The 20,121-nt window shown below is 35.4% G+C and overlaps 2 protein-coding genes across 2 annotated transcripts; both read right to left on the minus strand.

Annotated features, from left to right (window-relative positions):
* Nucleotides 1-1,588: 1,588 nt before the first annotated feature.
* Nucleotides 1,589-3,675, minus strand: LOC110793615 (chaperonin-like RBCX protein 1, chloroplastic). Its single transcript, XM_021998511.2, has 6 exons — nt 3,463-3,675; nt 3,238-3,332; nt 2,579-2,696; nt 2,433-2,449; nt 2,277-2,339; nt 1,589-1,847 (listed from the first exon to the last, which is right to left on the minus strand). Exons 1-6 carry the CDS (start codon nt 3,611-3,613, stop codon nt 1,788-1,790), a joined length of 504 nt encoding a protein of 167 aa, XP_021854203.1. The 5' UTR covers nt 3,614-3,675; the 3' UTR covers nt 1,589-1,787.
* A 656-nt stretch (nt 3,676-4,331) lies between these two features.
* On the minus strand, nt 4,332-10,389 carry LOC110793617 (vacuolar iron transporter 1). The gene is made up of 4 exons (XM_021998514.2): nt 10,052-10,389; nt 9,247-9,332; nt 7,832-7,946; nt 4,332-4,778 (listed from the first exon to the last, which is right to left on the minus strand). The coding sequence occupies exons 1-4, from the start codon at nt 10,285-10,287 to the stop codon at nt 4,481-4,483; spliced, it is 735 nt and encodes a 244-aa protein (XP_021854206.1). The 5' UTR covers nt 10,288-10,389; the 3' UTR covers nt 4,332-4,480.
* Between the last annotated feature and the right edge of the window lie 9,732 nt (nt 10,390-20,121).

A 20,121-nucleotide genomic window follows, 5' to 3' on the forward strand; every position in this document is an offset into this window, starting at 1 on the left:
TCATTTAGTGTTCAGGACATGTAGGAAAAGTCCAGTGTTTTTCTTCCCCTTTGATCCGGAAGTTTAGGTTGGTAGAGGAACGGTTAAATAATTTGTCTTCATACTAAAGCAGGAGTTCAGATTTCAGAAAAATTCCTGCTTCCCTCCTTCTCTAATCCTCTCTTACTGTACTATCCTGACAATGGAAGCAGAATGTGTTGCCTTGCTACTCTTTTAACCGCTCTTCTGTATTTTGAATAAGCAATTTATGTTATGTTTTACGCTCTGCTAATCAATCCTGGAACACTTTGCCTTGGAAATGCCTGAAATTGACGAGATTGTTGCCATTGGTTTTCTTTGTTGTGTTTTTTTCACCCATATTTGGTTTGTTTCACAAGTATACCGACTGATTAGAATCTTAGACTGGCATTCTGACTTTGTGACTTGCAGGGTATGTACATCCAGGAAAAATGGCATCAAAGTGATACTGGAATTACTGAAATCTCCAAACCATGAATGGAGCAAATCTGATGAGGTTTTATCAGTACTGAAACCTATTCTGGTGCGACTTTGTGCCAGGTACTAGATGCGAATCTAGGATTCTGGAATCTTCAGAGCATTTGACGTAATGAGAAATATTATTGTAGTGCTAAAACATGAACTTACATGATCTGATAACTCTGCATGCATGATATTATAGCAAATTTGTGTTATGCCATTTCATGAGGTGATCATAGATGTAGGCAATCAACTTAAGTTGTTCCTTTTCGTTTATTTTTTAATGAATTTTTGTTTCATTTTACAGGTATCTTCTTCAAGAAAAAAAGAGAGGGAAAGCTCTAGATGCTGTTGCAAACTTTCATTTACAGAATGGGGTGGTATGTTCTAGAGGGTTGAACTTAAATTTCCAGTAGCTGGTTATTTTGATACTGAAAGTTGGAATGATTCCACATTTTCAATATAAAAAACAATTGGTACATTATCTCTTGGAGAATGAACTAGTTAGTGCCTTTTGACTTCATCTTAAATTTTCGTCATTTACAACCTTTTTTTTCCCTTCCTTTCCAGGTTTTAGAGTTTGAACTTTGAAGCTCAAGGCGCTTTATTTATGTTGAAATAATATGTGTGCATTGACATTTTACCATGCTACTATGAAACAGATGGTTGAGAGCTTAAACTGGATGGCTGACCGGTCAGAGAAAGGACTCTCACAAAGCAGTAGTATCATGGTAAATTATATCTACAGGTACATTTACTTGTCCAAACTTGCATGTTTTTTCTGTGCACATTCATTAGAATCATAGTAAGGATTATCTTACTATGATTCTAATTATGAAACCTTTAATGAAGAGAATTTGGTGTGCTCTATTGAAACGTTTTTGCAATTAAATTATATTTAATGTATGCCTCAACAAAATGGAGCCTTAATTCTGTACACTTATGGTCTTGCCATCCTCGCCTCTGTACGATCTTGAAATTTTGCAATGGTTCTGCAGATTGGACAAATTGAAGAAAATGCACAGTCGTATTTCAGCTCGGGCCACGTTAGTGCTGCATCGAATCTTTGGAGACTTGTAGAATAGAGGTAGTATACTTACTTACACTAGTATCACTTCAATCTTAGTAACATGTGGTATATATAACAAGTTGAAGTTTTCATGTTACAACTATATGCTTCAAGTTTGCTGGTGTAATGTACAAATTATACATATCAAACTGAATTCTTCATGTAAATACCTTGGATTCCTATACTTTTTGAGTTTGTTTGATGAATGTTGCTCTTCTTTGTACTGGATATGTTGTTCCACTTAATGACTTGTTTCCTGGACATAATCCCGCATGACTTTTGTGTTTGATTCATTTACCATCTGCATCCACAGGTCAGTATTATCATGAGATGATTGAAAATAACAGATATAAAACGAGTTATAACAGATACAAAACAAGTTACTGTAAACAAGGTATCTACTATAATTCCATCCAGAATTAATAGTCACATAAACTGGTTTAATTGTCAGGAAAGTTGTGTTACATTATAAAAAAAATTGTTTTATCATTGAATTATCAAATATGCTTGTACTTAATCAAGTAATGGGATGAGGATAGACAGCTAAGGGAACTATGGCCTTGTTTGGCAAAACTAGCTGTAGCATGTAGCTTTTATCGATTGAGTAGCGGATAGCGGTCAATCAGTAAAGGGTAGAGGTTAGTTGTCAAAGTAGCGGTTGATAATATGAGTGTTTGGCAAAAGTAACGGTTGAAATTACAAAAGACAATAATCTTATTTATTTTTTTACCTCCACAGCCACCCGCTTTAAATTGTCCCACTCAAAGTCGTTCTTGCAGTAAGCAGAGCGAACCTGGATTAATTATAAGCACGATGCACGAATCAGAATCGAATTTTCGTGGAAAAAACAAGTAGCTAGCCTTAGAGAAGCATGTAATTGACTGACCTCGAGGATTCGTAGTGCTGAAACAGTGAGGATTTGTAGGCATTTCATGAAAAGCGAGTCAAGAACACTCTTGTCAGTTGCTTGAATTAAGTTTGAGAATTATTGTTGAGATTTGAGAATTATTGTTGAGGTTAAAGAAAACAAACCTAAGCTTTTATGCTCAGAGGATTCTCTCATCAAATCTGCACAAAACTTGTCTCCATCATCTAGAGAGTGTTTATCCAAGAAGTCCATCAAATCTTTGTATGCTTCAGGGTTATAGCTCTGCTCTGGCAATACAAAGTTATCAGACTTAAAATTTTAGGTTCTACGTTTTTCTGAACTGTACCAGTTCTGCTCTGGTAGACTGGTACAGCTCAGATATGGAGTCGGGGTGGTTCAGATCCGATGATCAGGTATGGTTTGGTTCTGTCACGTCTACTTGCTGTCCGTCCTAAAGATGGCTGTGGGTCGGGCCGGCACGAGGCCCGACTAGATGCGGCACGAAAAAAGCACGGTCCGGCACGAGCACTAAGTCATGGGGCCGTGGGCCGGGCTTGGGCCTTTTTTTTTTTGCAAAAAGCATGACAAAGCACGGCACAACTCGACCCGGCACGACAAATCACACTAAATTTAATAAAATTAGGCTTAGGCACGACAATCATATTATCGGCCTGAACCCTGTTTTGAACTTTTCAACCTAGCCCGGAAGGATACAAAGTGGCTGAGTGGGCTTGGCCCAAAGCCCGGCCCATGGCCATCTTCCCTCTTTTCTTAAAAAAGAGAAATAAAAGGAAATGTAAGAAGCAGAAAATGTAGAGTTTACCTGAAGTTGTGCAGCAACAATTTTGACAGCAACATAAGTGAAGAACTGGTGGAGGTTCTTAGCTGCCTTTGCTTCCGGAGATGCTTCCCCAAATCCTGCAGAAATGAAAAGAGTGATCAATAAGTGATGAGTTTATGTTTTTTTTTAAAAAAAAACAAAAAATTCTCCTGTGAAATTCGAGATGAGTTTGCAGAGAAGTTCAATTCTGTGATCGAAAACTCGTACCAGGAACAAACATCTTGTTACAGTGAACTTGAGTAGGCAGAGAAGTTCTGTGCTTCCATGGTGTTTGTGACAGAGTTTTAGTGTTGTTTGGCTTTGTTGTTAGGAAAGAGGGAGGAGGAGAAGAAAGCCTGAAGATTGCAGAGGATTCCATTAAAGTTGTTAGTTTTTTTTGGTTGGAGAAATGTAAAGCTAAATATCATCCATGAATTATTGAATTAATATCTTTGGCTTTGAAAATATCTTTGTCATATACCAGGAAAAAAAAATCTAAAGGTCTTTTGTCATTACTATTATTTATTTATTTTCGGAATTTTGATTCACCTAAAATTTGACTATTTGCAATTTTCTTGTTTGTTATACGGAGTAGTAGGATTACTCTAAAAGCCAACCCAAAAGTGAAAGCACACGCAATTTTTTAAAATAACCTCACCTGTAGTTTTCTACCAATCGATCTTTACAAGAATTTGTAAATCCCTTACTCTTTAAATAAATAATGCTACTGTAAGAAATTGATCAAATTTATTTATTGCTTGAACGAAGAAAAAATTCTCAAGGGGAGATTATTCTAAATTACTAAATTTTTTTTCTAGCTCAAGATTAGTGCTTCAACACAACATTTGTTTCAAATTAGTACGTAGTAGTTTATTTGTTTACGAGTAAATGGACTGCTAAATTTAATTTTATTCTAATTCGTTACACAATAGTATTATTTTCTATATTAAGATAATATTGTCTGTAATTCTTAAGAGTCCAAATGGGGTAATTATCAATGGCTTATATCTCCAAATAAGCATCATTGAACTCAAAAGGAGTAGGAAAGGGGAGGAAAGTTCTTAATTGAATGCATGAGTTCTCCATCTAATTAATCATCCAAAAACAACGAATTTAATTAATTAAGATACTAATCCATCAAAAAGGAAACTAAAACTCAAACACTGATTATCAAACATACACTAAACACTAGAACAGAAACCAAACCAAAAAGATCGATTTGCAAAATGTGCTATTACTATTATTATCATCCCTGAACAACTTTAGCCATGCCATATGCAGCAGCAGAAGCCAGAGCTCCAATAAGCGCGGTTTGAAGAGCACTCTGAATCGGTTTGCTACCTGTGAAGTGACCTTTCGCGTAACCAAAGATAAACAACGCGATTAATGTTACAACGACTGATGCAAGCATAGCCTTCATTGCTACTGGTATGAACATGTAAGGAAGAAGAGGGACTAAGCCACCAATTATGTAGGCTATCCCTATTGTGAATGCACTTTGTAGGGCTCTTCTTGGGTCTGGCTTCTCCAAACCTAGCTCAAATCTGCAATATTTTCATCACTATTAGTACACTTATATATTATGATTGAATGAATTTAGTCAACCAGGAAAATTCTTAATCAAGTATACGGGTACCAATTTGACCCGTCATGCCACACAAAGGGCAATCATAGCACAAAGTCACCCAACAACAAGAAGAAATGAACATTAACTACCCTACACCAAATAAGAAGTCCAATGACGGCCCAAGACATGATGTGCGTGTTGGTTGGGTTTTTTTTTTTTTTGACAGCACAAAGGTGTTGGTTGGTTGGTTCATGTTTGTTTTGCTTGGTTGGTTCATGTTTAGTGCTTGTTGTTTTGTATCACTAACATTACTAATGATTTTGTGAGTGTGTTTTCCCTTTTTTCTTCCGTTCTTTTTTTAAGCACACTGTCACTCTACATAGTCAGTCGTTATATTTTAAGCAAAGGGGGTTACTGATGATTTTGGCACACCAAAAAAATGATGGCACATCCATTGTGAAACACAGTTTTTTGTGTTCTACTTACAAGGTGTTGTGCCTAAATCAGTGTCCGTAGTTACTAGACAAGTTGGCGTGGTGGGCGTGGCACCTACTTTTGGTCGTATCATAAATGATTGTAGTCCCTCCGTTCTTTTTTTAAGCACGTCATCACTTCACGTACATAGTCGGTCGTTATATTTTAAGCAAAAGGAGTTACCGATGATTTTGGCACTTTTGGCACACCTAATGCAAGACACAGTTTTCGTGTTCTACTCATAAGGTGGTGTGCCAAAACCAGTTTTCGGAGTTACTCGACAAGTTGGAGGTAGCAGTAGATGGTGTCCGTGACCACCATGCATGTAAATTGTAAATGTAAACTTAGTCTAGGGCAATGCTAAGTAGCAGATCGAGGAACCAGTGATTAAACAAGAAGAGAGAGATTAGGCTTTTTTGTATGATCAATCACATAGTATATGCAGTATATATGCAAAAAGCTGCAAGTCAGAAATAAACCAGGACTGGAGTTTGCCAAATTTGGGGACCTCAAAGATTGGACTTGAGCTTATAGGTTGTGTTTTGATCACTCACAATTTCACAAGGTTCAATTCCTCTGTAAGATTCCTTATGCTAATTCTCACGCATGCTACATTATTTAAATAAATCTTCTAATGTGAATTACCCTAAACTCTTGTTTCTAGGAAATGCGAGCAAGATGAGTGTAAGGGCTAGTTTGGTTGGGATTCTAATGCATGAGAAATTTTATTTTCCAGGAAGAGCAAAGAGTTTGTTTGGTTGACATGAACATGTTTACTCCCTAGAAAGTTTTACTTCCTCTATTTGTCTACCCTTTTCTGGGAGTCGATGACTATTCATAGCTATTTGAAAGTTCGACCCAATGTATATTTTCGTCCTAGTTGATCTTGATTCGACATTTACCCAGTCCCCCTAGGTAAATAGAACTTCCCATGGAATTCTAACTTCTTATACTCAACCAAACCAGAATACTCGATTCCTAAGAAGTTAAACACATGAGAATTGCAAATACAAGAGAAATTTAACTTCCCAAGTGCAATCAAACATCACCTATGAGAATTATCGTAGACTCTTGTTTCTAGGAAATGCGAGCGAGCTGAGGTATTGTTTGGTTGGCATACAAGAACACGGTAAGTTAGAATTCCTAGAAATTGCAAAGTTTGTGAGTTGTTTGGTTGACAAAATTTTGATGACATGGAGGATGTTAGAATTTCAACTTCCGTAAAATGGAGGAACTTGCTTACCTAGGAGTATAAATTCTTAGTTACTTCCCAAATTATTAACCAAACAAGTTTGGGACGTTCCCGTGAATTTAATTAAGAAACTCATTTTCTATGAATTTGCATTTAATGCGAAATTCTACTTCCTATGTGAACCAAACGATACCTGAGTGCAAGAGAAAGATGTAGACCCTTCTGAATTCTCTCACTCTCTCCTCCCTTCCCTTCCCTATCGACTCCACCACAATCCCTCTATCGGACAACAATCACCACCATCAAGAATCCCCTCACAGGAAAAACTCCGGTCTACTCACATAGTGGTGTGCCAAAATAAGTTTCCAGTTTTGAGAGTGTACTCTAACTCTATGTTTTTTTAAATTACGAGTACTACAAGTTTCCTGCAAGGTGATATGTTTTTTACAATAAGGAGTACTACAAGTTTCTTGCAAGGTGACAAAATCCTCATTTTATATGGATCAGTTTCTAAAAGGAAGACAAAAAACTCCAAGCTGAAAATTACAAAATCAAAAGGCACTGCTGCACTGCCACCTTAGTCGTCCTGTCATCATCACAAATTCACAATCCTGTCCTATTCCTATTCATCAACATTAATTAGTTAATCTCATGTGAATCGGGTAACTAATGAAGTGATTAAGGCCAAGATGTTTGGTTACTCACTTACTCCTAAAAGTTCGTTTTGAGGACCTAGATTACAACTGTTAGACCTACCAATTTTACTCCCAAGTGTACCGTAAAGCATCCAATACGAGTACTTTGACATAAAACGAGGTGTGTATTGTATAGCATCAAATACGAGTACTTTGACATAAAACGAGGTGTGTATTATATAGCATCCAATACGAGTACTTTGACATAAAATGAGGTGTGTATCATATAGCATCCAATACGAGTACTTTGTCATAAACCAAGGTGTACTGTAAAGCATCCAATACGAGTACTTTGACATAAAACGAGGTGTACTGTATAGCATCCAATACGATTACTTTGACATAAAACGAGGCCGGTATACTGTAAAGCATCCAATACGAGTACTTTGACATAAACCGAGATGTACTGTATTGCATCCAATACGAGTACTTTGACATAACCCGAGGTGTACTGTATAGCATCCAATACAAGTACTTTGACATAAACCGAGGTGTACTGTAAAGCATCCAATACGAGTACTTTGACATAAACCAATGTGTAATGTATAACTTTCAATATGAGTATTTTGACATAAAACGAGGTATACCGTAAAGTATCCAATACGAGTACTTTGACATAAAACAAAGTTAAAGGGAGAGGGTAGATCGAGAAAAGGAGGACTAACGTACTTCATCATAAAGTCGAGCCAAGCTTGAGGCTTCCTCCTAAGAGCGTTTACTACTGGGGCATACTCATGTGGCTCTATGCCATATTGTGCCAATATCTCCGCAACCTCAGCAGCCTCTGCATTGTCACCAAACATTTTCAATCAATTTAAATGCTAGACATCCTACCAAAACATAGAGATAACAACCTAAATTAACTAGCTAGGTTGTGTAGACAATTGGTTTTAGAGCCATTAGTGCACAATTAAGTGTATTTCGGGTGCGCATTTTTAGTATAACCCACAACTTATAGTGTCAAAATCGCACCATTTATAGTGGTTGTTTGGTTGTACATATAAGTTACAGTTTGACCACTTGAGTTTGAAATACCTAGCTTCCTAGCTAAAGTGTTTTTTTTTTTTTTTTTTTTTTTTTCCGTGAAGTGAATAAAGTTATTAGGTTGGCCATTCATAAGACGATGAAATTCATAAGAGAAGTTCTATTAATAAGGGTAGTCCGTGTAAGGTAAATAATTAATCAACTTCCCCCAATTTGCGGGAAGTAGAACTTTATGTCCATTGCAACTAAACAACTTTTCAAATTTTCTCTTCTTTCTCGTGTCAGTAATGTCAATCAAACAACCACTCAATGTGAATTAACAAAACAAAAACGTACACAAACTATACAACTTCACCCTAATTCATTGGAGGCGTTGGAGCTAGGTATTAGGTATACAAAACTATGTTAACCGAAAACAAAAAGTGTCCATGCAACTAACCCGGCCACTTCTTCAATATAGGAGGTGGAATAATACAAGTATATTTTTGGGCTAAAATGAGAACAATTAATTGTATATCTTCAACAATATGTTAAAATATACACGTATCACCAATTAATTAATACTCCGTACTCCGTAACACATTAGCAAATGAGGCTAGGTCAAGATATTTTTACGAGTTTCCTCCTTCAACTTTGATTTTTCAATAATGAACGTGACTCCCACCATCAACATATTTATGTCATCATCTTTTTGTATATTATCTCCATTAAAATGTACTTCCTTCGTTTTAAAAAGATCTTTACAGTTACTATTTGCACGGACTCCGGTGTAATGTTTGACCGTTAATATATCCAATTTCGTATGACAAAAAATTATAAAAAGTTGATATTTATAAAATACATTTCGAGATAATCTAACAAGATATCTCATGATAATTTTTTATAAATATAATAGTAAGAATTTATGGTCAAAGTTTTGATTTTTGGACATATTTTTCAAAGCGTAAAGATTTTTTTGAAAACGAAGGTAGTAACTTTTTAAAAAAAAATGTAATGCGGAATAAAGATAGCCATAAAAAAAATCTCCCAAACAAAAACAAACAAAAGCTAAATGATGAAAGCATAAAAATTAAATAAATAAATAAATAAAAAGTAGAAACCTGTATCAGGAACTGATATTATTTCGTCCTGTTCTCTCTTCAACTCCATTGCATAATGATCCGCCTCACTCTTCGCCGCCAAATACCTTCAAACAAATCCCAACAAAATTTCAATTAAAAAATTAACTTTTTTATTTGACATTTCAAAATTAATTAATTAATAGTATACTTCTCATCTTATTGAGAATCAAAATCCGCCAGAGTCATACTTTGTTGAAAGAATTCTTATTCCGAACTACTCATGATTATCTAATAGTTTTGATTAAAAAATGTCAAAAATATACTTTAGCAAGAATTCCAGCGTAGAAAAATGAAGTTCAATCAAATATTTCAGCAATCAATCTATAAACGTAAAAAGTTAATCATCTTCTTGCAAATCAAAATCTGCCAAAGTCGTGATTGTTTGCAGAAAGAATTCATATAAATTAAAAATTATCTCGTCTTTTCAAAAGATGAGCTAAATGCTCATCTATACGCAAATAATATGAATGATTGTGTCAACTTTTTGCACAAATGTATTTAGAAAAAAAAAGAATAAATCAGATTTTGTAAAAATAAAAAATATATGAAAAATGTAATTTAGCAAGAATTTCAGCGTAAAAAAGTGAATTTAAATCAAATATTTCAGCAATCCATAAAACAAGAGTGGTGTGACTCGTATCGCTTTTGAAACAAACACGATAAAAAGTTAAAAACGTACTTTTTTTTATTAGTTTTGATTAATTATAATTTGTGCGTAACACTAAAAGTTTGGATTATTTTCAACCAAATTTTTACGTAACCCGAGAGAAATGTGGTAGCATACCCGCCAAGGCCCATAGAGATGGCGCCGGCAGCCACCTCAGCAATTCCAGCGGTAAGAACGATCGACGATGAAGCATTGGCGCCGGACAAGCCGGCGGCGAGGGCGAAAGGGACGGTAAGGCCGTCGGAAACGCCAATTATAATATCACGAACAACTTCTCCGGCGGTGAAGTGTTTCTCTTTGTGTTGGTCTAGGAGTGCTATCTTTTGGGCTTCTGAGGTTGCCGTAAACGCCATTTTTTGGATTTCTGTTTTGTGTTTTTTTGAAGGTGTGAGGGAGTGAGTGAATAGTGAATTGCTTTTGGAGGTTTTTAAAGGGGAAAGGAAAAAGGCGGACGATAGTAATCAAATTAAATTAATCAATAATAATAATTAAAGGGCAAAATAAAGGTGAATGTGACCGTGATACGGATGAAGATGGTAAGTCACTCAAGATTTGATTAGTTTGTTTTGCATAAGTGGTATAGAATCTTTGTTATTCTATATTCTCATAAGAATGTGTTCACAACTAAAATAATCTTATATAGAGTACAAGATTTTATACCCTAAATGACTTATCATGGGTACCTGAATTAGACCGGAGAAGCAATTAATCGTTATGGGTTTATAAATACAAAATAGGGGCACGGTTGAGAAAACTAAACCACGTGTGAGTTGAGACTACTTGTCCCATATGGAAGAAATAAAAGGAGATTGACTAACATATAAAATTGGTAGGTTACTATCTTAATTTTAAGATGGAACTTCATCATGCTTATATGTGATCAGACTCTCCTCCAACGTTGAGCCTGATTTCACCCAGTGAAGTTTATCAAATAACAAATATATATGCCAAACCTATTAAAATAGGTTACCAACATAGAGTTGACTCAAGTGGTAAGCAACTTGAACCGTTTAAGGGAGACCTCGGGTTCGAGTCTCCTATATGCAGAAACTCTTGTTGGGAGACTCACCCGCCATAAGCAAGGTGTGCGACCCAGGTCAGATCCGAATGTAGTTGAGCTAAGCTCCGATGAACCGGGTGCGCTATACGTAAAAACACCTACTAAAATAGGTTAACTTGTGAGTCTTGTGACCGGCTAGAATTTAATAATTAATGGCTGCATAGGTATGCATCTATCTCTAGATGCATATGAGCTGACACACTACATTATACATACCCATTTTTCTCTCTCCTCTAACCTTTCCCCATTTTCTCTCTCATTAAACCCCATTTTATTTTTCTCTCACCATTTTCTCTTTCATCAAAACCTCCACATTCTCTCTCATCAAACTACTATTTTCTCTCATCAAATTACATATTTATCTCTCTTTAAACCTCCAATTTGACTCCGATGGATTCCACAGTGACGGTTACTCATGCGATTCCGGCGAATTTCTAGTCGAATTCGTCGAATTTCTGGTAAGATCTGTCGAATTTTTGGTCGGATATGTCAAAATTTGGTCAGATCTGTCGATTTTCTGGTCGAATATGTCGAATTTCTCATCGATTCCGGTGAATTTTTTATCAGATCTGTCGAATATCTCTCTCCTCTCTTTATGTCAATCTATGTTTATTTGTATGAAATTCGTGAGTTTCCTTTGTAAATTAATCTTTAATATGCATTTATTCAAGGTTCATTTTCAGCGAATTCGTGTTTAATAATTTGTTAGTTTCGTCACCAAATTTGATTGTGACTTTAATTTACATATTCGTGTTTAATTGATTTCGTGGTTGGAGATGTTCAAATTAATATATGTAGATGTTCAAATTAATATATGTAGGTGTTCATTTTTTTTGAACAACAATTTTATGCTGCGATTTTAGATCTATCACTGTTCATGTTTAATTTATAAAGTTCGATGTTCAGAATTGTAGAATGAACTACATTTGGTAACTTAGTATTGTGTTGGTGTTGTTGTTGTTGTTGTTGTTGGTATTGTTGTTGGGATTGTTGTTCGTGGTGGTTGTGGTAGTTATTGGTGAAATATTAATTTTGATTTTGTTATGTTCAGTTTATAATTTATCATGTTCAACTTATAAAAGATGATGTTCACAAATAATAACACTTTTGTATGATGTTCAGTTTTTCAACTCTCGTGTTAAACTTCTAAATAATCATGTTCAACTAAATTTAACTTATAAAACTGATATGTTCAACACTTTGGTGTGATGTTGTTCAATAAAATTTAACTTATAAAAATAATATATGTTCAATACTTTTGTGTGATGTTCAGTTTCTCAAGTCTCATGTTCAACTTATAAAGAATTATGTACAACTAAATTTAACCTATAAAACTATGACATCTTCAACACTTTGTGTGATGTCCAGTTTCTTTAGTCTTATGTTCAACTTATACAGAATCATGTTCAACTAAAAGACAAGCATCAACATTAATAAAAAAGCATCAACATCAAACAACGAGCCAAAAGCATTCTTTAAAACAGATGTTCATTATTCTTTACTAAAAGATCATGTTCATATTTTATAAGCAGGTGTTCATTATTCTTTACTAAAATATCAAAATTGACACCTTCTAAATATTGTCATGTTCAGTTTATAACTCATCATGTTCAACTTATAAAAGACGATGTTCAGTTTATAAAAGATGATGTTCACAAATAAGAAATTTTTGGTGTGATGTTCAGTTTCTCAAGTCTCGTGTTCAACTTATAACGAATCATGTTCAACTAAATTCAACTTATAAAACTATCATATTTTCATGAATAAGAACACTTTGTGTGATGTTCAGTTTCTCAAGTCTTATGTTCAATAACATTATGATTTTCATGCAGGAAGGAAAGGGTTAATATGAATGCGCCAACAAAAGAAAAAACCCGAAATTGAAGATGTGGTATTAAGAGAGGCTGCAAGAATTGAAGGAAAAAACAAGAAAAGAATATGCAAATAAGGAATCAGATAGAAAGAGAAAAAAGACCGGTGTAGCGAAAAAAGTGGAACCCGAAAGGAAAGAAGCAGAAAATTTAGAAGCATATAGAATATAGAAATAGAACTAAAATAGAAGAAGCATATAGAAAAATAGATGATAAAGTTCATTTTTTGAACATGAATGTTCATTAAGTTACTTTAAATGTCCATTTGTTTGTTCCTTATGTGTGCTTGCAGCTTACTCAAATAATGAGATTTTTTTGGGGAAAACAAGCGTTATACAAAATTTAGAAAAAAAATATTTAATTAAATTTTTTAATTAAATTTATTTATTTTTTTTTAAAAAAGGAAATGCACTAAAAAATGAAGGCTGGAACTGCTAAAACAAAGCAGTTGGAGCTCATATGCATGCAAAATTGCATGCATAGCTATGCAGCCAAAAATTCGAAGCATAAATAGCCTAAAACCTACTATACGGGTCAAGAATATTCGAAGCGTGAATGGGGTCGGGTTCATGTTGATCAGCTGAGGCCTTGGTTTTTTTTTTGGGCCTACTATGTATGTCCGTATGAATAAAACTCTATATGGGCTACAAAATATATGCGTATGAACTAGTTCTTTATTTGGGCTCGTAGGCTTCAATAGTATTCAAACAAGTTGATATAGCTATGGACCTTAATTGCTTCTTTGGTCCAATTCCATCAACAGAACATATCCATGCATTAAGCTACTCCGTAATAAGTTAGGAAGACAATAATGAGAGAAATGTCCAATTCCATAAACAGAACATATCCATGCAACTGGCTAATAAGCTAGGTAGACAATAATGATTAATGAGAGAAAGTAGTTTGTTTTTGGAAGACAATAAACAGATACCCCGACCAAGTTGGTGGGGAACCCACCTTGTGACTTGGAATGCTGCGAAATATTTGGGAGCGACTCAAGCCAAGACCTGTGTAGTTGGGTTGGTTAATCTTTGCTAGACGTGATCAAATTTTGGGTCGGACCAAACTTTAATACAAAAAATCATGCTCAAACCCATAAATTTGGTGCGGCTTTTCGGGCCGGGTTCGAGTTTGGTCTAAAAATGCGTATTTGAGGTTGCCCAACCCTTACTTTTTGGGACGGGCTGGGTCGGGCCAGCGGGCCGGGCCATAGATGATTGGGTCTGATTTGTGCTAGTTTAGTAGGGTCCTTCTTTTTACCTATTCCAAAAAAAAAAAAAAACAAAAAAAAAACATACACTCCGTACTACCTTAGACCGTTATCAAACCAACATAAGTTAGTGAAGTTGGTGGGAAACTTACTTTCTGACTTGAAGGTCACGTCCCATGAGATCGAGCTTCATCAACTGCTATATGTTTTGAAGTGGCTCAAACATAAACCTGTACCTGAACTGATTCACCCGTGATAATTGTTGGTTCCCTTCTTCAAACAAAGGTTATACTAAAAATAAAATGTTGTTTTTATATTAATATGACATTTTCAGTATCACCATTTTATAATTTTTAACATTTTGATAGTTATGTTTATTCTTATTTGAATGTAAAGTCAAACTGTTGTAATTGGTAAAAAAACACGACGAGAAAGATCAATCAATGTCGGAATTCATAGCCTAATTTTGTAAGGTGCCTGGTTAATAATTGATTATAATACAGAATTATGTTGGCAACTTCTAACAGCTCCAAATAGCATGTATAGTGGTACAATTGACTATGGCTTTATTTGGTTGGGAGGAATTGGAAGGAAAAAAAAAAAAAAAAGGAAAAAAAATATTTTCTGTATTTGGTACAAATAATTATATGGGAAGTGGAAGGAAATTAAGGAAGGTAATTGGAAGGAAATGAAGGTAATTATATGGCTCATTTATAAAAGTTTTACTTTCCTTTCCTCCTGAAATTGGAGGAATTTGGAAAGAAAGAGAAAATTAAAAGTTGTCATTTATATTTATTTTCTCGTCCCTTCATTTATTTTCACGTTTTGCAATAATACAAAGACCAGCTCTTGTATGGGACGAACACTTGTTGTGGGAGATTATGTTGGCTTGTATAATTCTTCATAATATGATTGTTGAGGATGAGCGAGATACATACCAGAATTATCATGACATGTCGGAATTTGAGCAAGAAAACAGGACAGCGATTTCCGGATCAACTCGTACAAACTATTATGTGCAACCTGGTCGATTTAATGGTGTTGGACTGGACCAATATATGAAAAGGAGAGCTGACACATGGAATAGAAATGTTCACAATGTCTTACAAAGAGACCTGGCTCAACATATTTGGTAAAATTGTGGCCCGTCTACCGATGACGACTGATTATCTAAATTATTGCAATCTTTAAAAAAAATATGAATTGTATGGTTTCATGTCTAATTCATCTATGTTTCTTTAATGAATTTATGTTGTTTTATTTCTAAACCAAATTAAAAATCTTATTTATTAAGTATTTATTTGTTCCAATGATAAAAAATATCATCAACATCAGCGCGATTAATAACATCGAGTAAATAAGTGTAAATAGCAATTAACGATTAAATTAGTGTAATTAAAAATTACGCTTTTTTTAACGTACTACTCCCTCCGAATCTAAATGTTATTCCCGTTTCCTTTTTTAGTGTCCCAAAATAATCTTCCCATTTCTTTTATTTCCTTTTTAGTCTCTTCCTTGTAATTTTAACTTTGTAATTCTATTGGTTTATCAATAAAAAACCTTGTAGTCTCATTGGTTGGTTTATGTTTGGATGGATTAATGAGTTGACATTTTTATTCCTTAAATTCTATTGGTTCAACTATTTTGTTTTCTTGTGAAAATGGAATAAAAAAGCAACAATTCCCCATAAAACTACATTAATAATAGTTAATCTTATAATGTTTCTTTTTCCTTAATAACCGCGTAAAATGACAAACGGGAATAACATTTAGGTTCGGAGGGAGTACAATTAATTATTTAATCCGATTAATTAAATGGTAATTATTTAATTATAATTACCAAATTTTGATTTAATTAATATTCAAAATCAAATTACAAATTTTATTTATTAGAAAAGGTAGTGGGGTATGGAAAAGTAGGGGAGAGAAGGTAAATGGGGAGGTTAATGAATGTAGGTATGAAATTGTGAAATGAGAAGGTTATGTGATAAAGTTAGTGGAAAGTGATGTGGACCAATGAGATGAGGGGAGAGAAATTCATGGATTCCCCATGAATGTGGATGCTCTTAAACCAAACATAGGAAAATAAAATCTCTTTCCCTTTCCTCCCTTTCTTTTCTCTTTATTTCTTTTACTAACTAGTCTTATATGCATGCGATGCGTGCGATATTATATAAAAACTTAAAATTATGGTTGTACATCTAAGCCTCCTCTTCACATCTAACATTTGATTCTTCCGTCATTATTTGTTTCAAGTTTGGGACAATTTTAGTTTTATTGTCTTTAAGTATTACTTGTACATCAAGGAGTATATAAATGAACCCTTATTTAAACATTCCTATAGGATTTTCTACATGAGGCAAGAAAATACTACACTAAATGCCTCACCCTACCCAAAAAAAAAAGACAAAAAAAATTCATGTTATAAAAAAGTAACTTAATTTCTCAAAACACAAAAACAAACATTCCCAGATTCAATTTCAACGTAAAATGCTAAAAAGGTCAACTAAAAATGCAGACAGATCATTCATTTCAAACAACACTACATCCAGACAGAAATCAAACAACTTCATCCAGCCATCAGGATGAAAAGGGATCAAATTTTCGTTGTTGGCATTGAATATCTGACAGGCTTAAGTCGTATCACCTAATCAAAAATAACCTAAGTCCACTAGCTAGGTAGCAAGGGAAGTCAGGATCGAATCCACGGGGAAACAATGTTCTTTCTACTATTAATCAATCGGACTAGACTATTGGGAACAAGAGTTGGTTTGATGGTTTGCTAAGACTACTACGATAATTAAACAATTAAGAATCAAGATATTAAGGAATCTAGGGTATAGGTTCACCAACAAATAACAATCCAGGACAATAAACAATCACGATAATCAACAAAGTAATTAATTAGACTAGCATGCTCTCTCGAATCGATACTAATCATAGACTTAGAATTAACGGGCTCTCGCTACGTATTAACTCCAATTCCACCTATTGACACAGACCTAAACATCAAATTGCATCTCTCGAATCTTAACTTGATATTGCGTAACTACCACAATTAAACCTGCGCAAATCTAATTGTATAGTGAAATAAACCAATCAATAGGAATTAATTACAATGCCAACAATCACAATTATTCAGTATCCCTTCATGTTATTCAAGGATCCCCAAACCCTAGAAAATAAATTACTCAAGCATAATAACAAATAACAAAGTAATCAACATAATGGAAAACATGATCAAAAGTAATTAATAAAGCAAAATAGAAAGCAATACCTAAATGTAGAACAAAAGGATGAACTAAAAATTGGAGCTTTGATTGAAACTAAAAATAAGTGCTTGGAACAAATTTGAGAGAAAACTAGATTAAGAGAAAATAAACTAAGGGTCTAATACTAGAAAATAAGATGTCTCTCAAATTAACTAAGGCTTGTTTATATAGTTTGCCAAAATAAAGCCTAAAAAACGGAAAAGTAAATGCGCGAAAACTGCTGGAGGTTGGCGTCGCCCGATCGGGCGAAGTGCTCGACAGTTGGCCCGATCGGGCCAAATTCCGCCCGATCGGGCGGTTTGCGAAATCTTCACAGCTGCTCTCATTTGGCCGCCCGATCCGGACCGGACGAAGTGCGCCAGATCGGGCGCGCATAGATACTTTAATTTCCTCTTCTTTCCGCCCGATGGTCGCATTTCGCCATCAGCTCACAGGGCGATTTGCAATCTTCAATATCCTTCGCCCATATCACCGAGTCTAACTCTCGGGGCTCAACCATAAGCATCTAAGGCTCCCGAAAGTCGACGAAAAAGGTCCCGAACTTTCTCGGGCTCGCGTAGTGGCCTATCACCATGAAATTGGTCTAAAAAGACCAATTTCTCATAATCAAACCTGAAACTCAAGGCACACTCAATAACGCATATTAGTACTAAAAATGGCTCCTAATAGCTCATTTGACACATAAAAAAGTACTAAGGGACGGGGGTGAAACACTATATAAAACACACATATCAATATCTCTTCCCAGCTCAAGATCAATACTTCTATCAGAATGCGCCGGATCAAAACTGTCATCATTCTGCATTGCCCATACCTAGGAAAAAATGAGAATGAAATTATACATCAAATTTGCAAGATCATCAATGCAACACGGATTTTATGAAAGATATTGGGGGAGGAGGTTGGGGTTGATGGTAAATAGTTGATTTTAATCAAATTATGAGGGAAGATAGTGAAGGTGGGAACCAAAAAAACAAAGACAAATGAAGCCGAGAGAACGCACAACCTACAACTGATATGTGATACCTGATCTCCTTCAAGCAGACTCTTCACTTCAACAGAATATATCAGTAGCAACCATTTTAGCAATAGATTCTGCATCAGGGGCAGAATCAGGACAGGGAGCCAAACTCAGTTTTAACATTATATCGTATTTAACATTTTCACATCACAAACTCAGTTTAGTTTAGATTATAAGATAGTTAACTTAAGTACTCCGTACTTTTTACGATCTTGTGTAAGTCCGCCTCACACAATGTTCATGATCGGAACAATATGTCCTAGTGAAAACTAAAGTGGGATATCATCTCATCACAATAGTCACAAATGGTCAACCTCATATATATGGTACCAAGTACCAACCACATTGGATAGCATCAAAGTGTTAAGTCCACACACAACCATAGAGATATGACATTTTTGTCTTAATTATACCAAAATAGCTATCATCACAGGATATATTACTACTCCCTCCGTCTCTTTTTGTTTTTTACGTTTTCCTTTTTGGGTATTTCAAAATGTTCTTTACATTTCCTTTTATATTATTACATAAATAACTTAGTATTCTATCAAAATTTGTGTCCAATCATTATTTTAACCAATCAAATTCATTGGGTCATTTAATCTCTCACACTTTTCCATTGGGACATTAAAAATTTTCTCATTTCCCAATATCAGAATTTTGATAAAAGTGAAAACAGTATAAATAAACGTAATTTATCTCGTTTAAATAAAAAAAATTTGAGGTACGAACGGAATATCACACTACAAGAGAATGAAAATCGGAATATCACACTACTAACGCAATAAAATACGGGTTGCCTCCCGCAAAGCGCTGGTTTATTTCTAGGTCCCGCTCGACCTCGTTACCTCGAATATGCAACTCATAGGGAGGAAGGATTGAGGTGCTGAACCTCAACCACTCCTACAGTAGCCCCCTCGTGGTACAACTTCAGACGTTGCCCATTCACTTTAAAGCGCTCACCACTGGTGTTCTCTACCTCAACTGACCCAAACTTGGTTACCATAGTCACGGTGAACGGCCCAGACCACCTAGACTTAAGTTTTCCAGGAAACAACTTAAGCCTAGAGTTGAACAGCAAAACCTTGTCGCCCACCGCGAACTCCCTATGCAGAATGTGGTTGTCGTGCCACTTCTTGGTCTTTTCCTTATAAATCCGGGCACTATCATAGGCTTGTAGTCGGAATTCATCTAGCTCACCCAATTGAAGTAACCACTTTTCACCGGCTAACTTTGCATTCATGTTGAGCTGTTTGATTGCCCAATAAGCCTTGTACTCCATTTCTACTGGTAAATGACACGCCTTGCCATACACCAACCGATACGGGGAGGTACCAATAGGTGTCTTAAAGGCGGTTCTGTATGCCCATAGAGTATCATCTAGCTTATCGCTCCAATCCTTCCTAGACTTCGCCACCACTTTCTTAAGGATAGATTTGATCTCCCGGTTAGAGACCTCAACTTGCCCACTCGTCTGAGGGTGATAGGCTAGCCCAGTGCGGTGATAAACCCCATACTTGAGCAGGAGCGCATCCAGATGCTTCTCATGGAAGTGTGACCCTCCATCACTAATCAAAGCTCGCGGAACCCCAAATCTTGGAAAGATAACTTTCTTGAACAGAGAAATGACCGTCTTAGCATCATTAGTAGGTGAGGCAACGACTTCCACCCACTTGGACACATAATCTACAACAACAAGGATATACAGATTACCCTTGGACGATGGGAATGGTCCCATGTAGTCAATCCCCCAC

The sequence above is a fragment of the Spinacia oleracea genome, chromosome 6 (assembly GCF_020520425.1).
Source record: "Spinacia oleracea cultivar Varoflay chromosome 6, BTI_SOV_V1, whole genome shotgun sequence".
Taxonomy (NCBI): domain Eukaryota; kingdom Viridiplantae; phylum Streptophyta; class Magnoliopsida; order Caryophyllales; family Amaranthaceae; genus Spinacia; species Spinacia oleracea.

Coding starts and splice junctions, on each gene's coding strand:
- LOC110793615 (XM_021998511.2), bottom strand. CDS start 3,613: ATGGAATCCTCTGCAATCTTCAGGCTTTCTTCTCCTCCTCCCTCTTTC. Junction 2,697..3,237: donor TTGTTGCTGCACAACTTCAG/GTAAACTCTACA, acceptor TTGCCAGAGCAG/AGCTATAACCCTGAAGCATA. Junction 1,848..2,276: donor TAAAGCGGGTGGCTGTGGAG/GTAAAAAAATAA, acceptor CTGTGGATGCAG/ATGGTAAATGAATCAAACAC.
- LOC110793617 (XM_021998514.2), bottom strand. CDS start 10,287: ATGGCGTTTACGGCAACCTCAGAAGCCCAAAAGATAGCACTCCTAGAC. Junction 9,333..10,051: donor ATCTCTATGGGCCTTGGCGG/GTATGCTACCAC, acceptor ATTTGTTTGAAG/GTATTTGGCGGCGAAGAGTG. Junction 7,947..9,246: donor AATATCAGTTCCTGATACAG/GTTTCTACTTTT, acceptor GTGACAATGCAG/AGGCTGCTGAGGTTGCGGAG.